Source organism: Acanthisitta chloris, unplaced genomic scaffold (assembly GCF_000695815.1).
Source record: "Acanthisitta chloris isolate BGI_N310 unplaced genomic scaffold, ASM69581v1 scaffold40221, whole genome shotgun sequence".
In the NCBI taxonomy this organism is placed as follows: Eukaryota; Metazoa; Chordata; class Aves; order Passeriformes; family Acanthisittidae; genus Acanthisitta; species Acanthisitta chloris.
In genome coordinates, this window is record NW_008655042.1 from 6422 (window position 1) to 10118 (window position 3697).

The following is a 3697-nucleotide window of genomic DNA, read 5'->3' on the forward strand; positions in this document are numbered from 1 at the left end:
GGGACGGTGCTGGGGGCTGGGGGGGCTGTGGAGCTCCCCAGGCCGCGCTCAGGGCCTGGGCCCACCTCCTTCTTCTTCCTCCGCTTCTTCTTGCGGCCGCTGCGCTTCTGCAGCTCCGGGGAGACGTCAGCCTCCACCACCCAGAGGTTGGCCCTCTCCTCTGGTGGCACTATGGGACATGGGATGCGGTAAGAACAGTCACATCCTGCCTGTGCCCCCCAACAGCCCCAGCCCACCAGCTCTGCCTCCCCAAGACCCCTCAGCCTGGCTCAGCTCCAGGTTGGCTCATTAACGGTTGGACTTGATGACCTTAGTGGTCTCTTCCAACCCTGATGATCCTGTGATTCTATGATTCTGTGATCCCCTCAGAGATTCCCCAAGGACTTGCCAGGTGTTGCCACGGGTGTCACAGAGATGTCCTGGGGCAGGATAGCCCCTCTCCTGGCCACCATCTTGGTGACATGCTGGGCCCACGCCGAGGACACATCAGCCGACGGCTCGTTGATGTCAAACGCTAAACCAGCTGCAACAACAGGAGAGTTTGGTCAAGGTGGGGACCTCAGGGTGCTGCTGACACTGTCCCCTCCTGCAGGCACATACCCACAGGGCCATCGTGAGAGACAGTGTGCATGCTGAAGGACAACTCCTGGCCTGGGTCACGCAGTAACTCCTTGCGCTTGGAGAAGGCCTTGGCGATCATCTTGCTCTTCTTGATCCTCTTGGGCTGGTCATCACTCTGCCCAGTCAGCCTGGAGACATGACAGGTCAGAGAGAAATGTCTTCCCTGTGAGGGTGTTCAGGCACTGGAACAGGGAATTGTCAAGGGAGGTGGTGGTCACCATCCCTGCAAGTGTTTAGGGGGTGTCTGGATCTGATGCTGGAGGATCTGGTTTAGGGGTTCCAGCAGTGACAGGTTAATGGTTGGACTTGATGATCTTAGAGGTCTCTTCCAACCTTGATGATTCTATGATTCTAGAGCAGGGACATGGGGTGGAACAGGCAGAGGACATATAACACCAAGTGTCACAGCTGGGGGCATGGGAACCCTCCTCATCTCCCTCTCCCATTCTGGACAGGGATACCAGTCAGGGGGTTGCACTGGATGAGTCACCAGGGGATGGAGGTGTCCCACAAAGAGGATGTGAGACACCTGCCAAGTGGGAGAGGCCACCTTATTCCTGAGCAGCTGTCTTCTGTGAGCCCACAACTTATTGTGTTGAGGGACATCTTCCAGCATCTCAGGATATTGAATGAGGTGAGAAGGGCCCCACGGAGCTGGGGTGACATCCTTGGAGTCTCACCTGCACCACGTGCGCTTCCAGATGAGCAGAGTGGCCTTGGTCCAGACCCAGGTGCTCATGGAGACTCCAGTGCCAAACATGGCGAAGAGGTTGATCTTCTCCACCAGCAGGCTCGGGCGGTTCTTGATCTCACAGTCTGGGATGGGCTTGTTGGTCTGTGTGGCAATGGTCACGTTGGCCTCACACCTGTGAGGGGGCAGACACAGAACAGTGGCCATAAGGAGAGGTATTCCAGCCAACGACCCTCCACAGCTCTGCAGAGTGGAGATGTGGTGGTGACACCTGCAGGGGAGATGGGGCTCTCCACTCTTCAGGGTGCTGGGATGCCACCTGTGTCCCACTTGCTGTCCCACCCTGTCCCACTCACAGCACATATTCCCGGAAGCTGCGCTCCCACTCCGCCTGGTTGAAGAAGTCATAGAAGTGGCAGCCAAAAGTGATGAAGACAAAGCCAAAGGCCAAGAAGCCAAAGATGCCTGGAAGAGAAGTGGACATTCCCAGTTCAACCGAAGCTCAGCAACACCAAGACAAAGCTGCTGCGCTGGAGCTGTGCCACCATCATTACATCTTTGTCCCCCACTGCCACCACCCCCCGGAAGGTGCTGACTTGCAGGGGACAAAATGTCCCTGTTCCCACTCCAATCCCCATGGAGACAATGCCAATGGAGCCAGTGAAGCCCTTACCCAGCCGCAGCATGGTTTCGTTGATCTTGCTGGCTGCCTTCTCGCTCAGCAGCCCAGGGTGGTTGCTCTTGATGGAGAAGAGTGTCATGACCCCTGTGGCAGAGGGATGAGGGGGGTCAGGGTGGAGGGACACCCACAGTGTCCCCATCCCTGTGACAGCCCACACGTACCCCTGATGAGGAAGTAGCCCCCCACGATGAGGACAAGCCCGATGGGCGCCAGGACGAAGCCGGCTCGGTAGCGGTAGTTCTTGTAGCCCACGAAGCAGATGCCACTGACAGAGTCACCATCCACCTGGCAGAGACAGTGGGGTCAGCTGGCTGTCCCATCCCTCCCCGTGGACACCACCCTGGCAAGGAACTGCCAAGACCAGGATGGTGGCTCCATTACCTGCGCCACGGCCAGGATGGCCACAGTGAGGACGAAGGGGATGGACCATGTGATGAGGTGGAAGTAGGAGGTCTTGCCCACCAGTGGTTGGTAGGTGGTACCCAGGGCCTTGAAGGAGGTGTGCCAGGCGTAGGTCAGCATGACAAACCAGATGACACCCGACATCAGTGAATAGTAAACGATGACAAAGATGATGACGCAGGAGAGGGTCTCGTTGGAGCTACATGAGGAGGTGAGACAGGAGTGTCACCAACCCCCATGAGGGGACAGGGAAGAGGAAGGAGGTCTCATCCTCTATGCTCCCAAGGAGCCAGCAAACACCAAGAGCCCTCTTTGGTCACAAGTTCATAGTATCACAGTACCACATTGGAAGGGACCTTAAAGATCATCTAGTTCCAACCCCCTGCCCTGGGCAGGGACACCTCCCACCAGAGCAGGTTGCTCAAGGCTTTATCCAACCTGGCTTTGAACACCACCAGGGCTGGGGCATCCATAACCTTCCTGGGCAACCTGTGCCAGTGTCTCATCACCCTCATATTAAAAGACTCCCTCCTAAAAAGAAGTCCCAGGGACACCTCCTGGCACGTGGCTGTGGTGGGAAGGGGATGAAGGTGACACGTACGTAGGCTCCCCCAGCCGCATGGTGCCGTCGGCTCGGCACACGATCTCGTTACGGGCACCATCCATGAACTGTGCCAACCAGCCAATGCTGCCCACGAAGAAGCAGGCATTGACGTAGAAGAGGATCACGGCAGGGTAGCGGTTGGAGTTCCTCCAGTCAGCAACGAAAGTGGCCTGGCAGAGGGGTAGAAAGTGACAGTTTGGTGCCTGGTCCCCTTTCAGGGACGCCTCCTCATGTCCCCCATGGCTCACCAGCGTGAAGAAAGTGCAGAAGATGGTGACGGAGCTGAAGGCAGCGATGTAGACGTGCATCTCGCGGTGCTCCTTCTCGGTGAACAGTGGGTTCTGGCACTGGATGCCACAACCCTCCACGTCCTCGTACCAGCTCTTGGGGTTGTCTGTCCGCACCAGGGGTGCCTCACACTGCCCTGAGCTGTTGAACTTGATGTTCTGTACCTCGTTCTGTGGGAGGAGAAGGGAGGCTGTGAGGAGGAGACACCTCCACAGTGCAGGTGGACATCAGTCCCCCCTGGAGGGCAGGAGACAGCTGGGTTTCATGGAATGATCATAAAAGCACGGAATAGCTTGGGTGAGAAGAGACCTTGAAGAACATCACACTCCACCCCCTGCCATGGGCAGGGACACCTCCCACCAGCCCAGGCGGCTCCAAGCCCCATCCAACCTGGTCTGGAACAATCCCA

General features: G+C 57.5%; 1 protein-coding gene across 1 annotated transcript in view; it reads right to left on the bottom strand.

Moving 5' to 3' along the window:
• SMO (smoothened, frizzled class receptor) overlaps positions 1–3697 on the bottom strand; it is a 5078-nt gene that overhangs the window by 539 nt on the left and 842 nt on the right. The window contains exons 2-11 of the mRNA XM_009083753.1: positions 3249–3458; positions 2998–3170; positions 2376–2595; positions 2156–2279; positions 1986–2078; positions 1669–1777; positions 1302–1487; positions 601–749; positions 389–523; positions 22–169 (exon numbers count right to left, since the gene is read on the bottom strand). Of these exons, the coding sequence (XP_009082001.1) occupies positions 22–169; positions 389–523; positions 601–749; positions 1302–1487; positions 1669–1777; positions 1986–2078; positions 2156–2279; positions 2376–2595; positions 2998–3170; positions 3249–3458 (1547 nt within the window). The remainder of the gene's footprint in view (positions 1–21; positions 170–388; positions 524–600; positions 750–1301; positions 1488–1668; positions 1778–1985; positions 2079–2155; positions 2280–2375; positions 2596–2997; positions 3171–3248; positions 3459–3697) is intronic.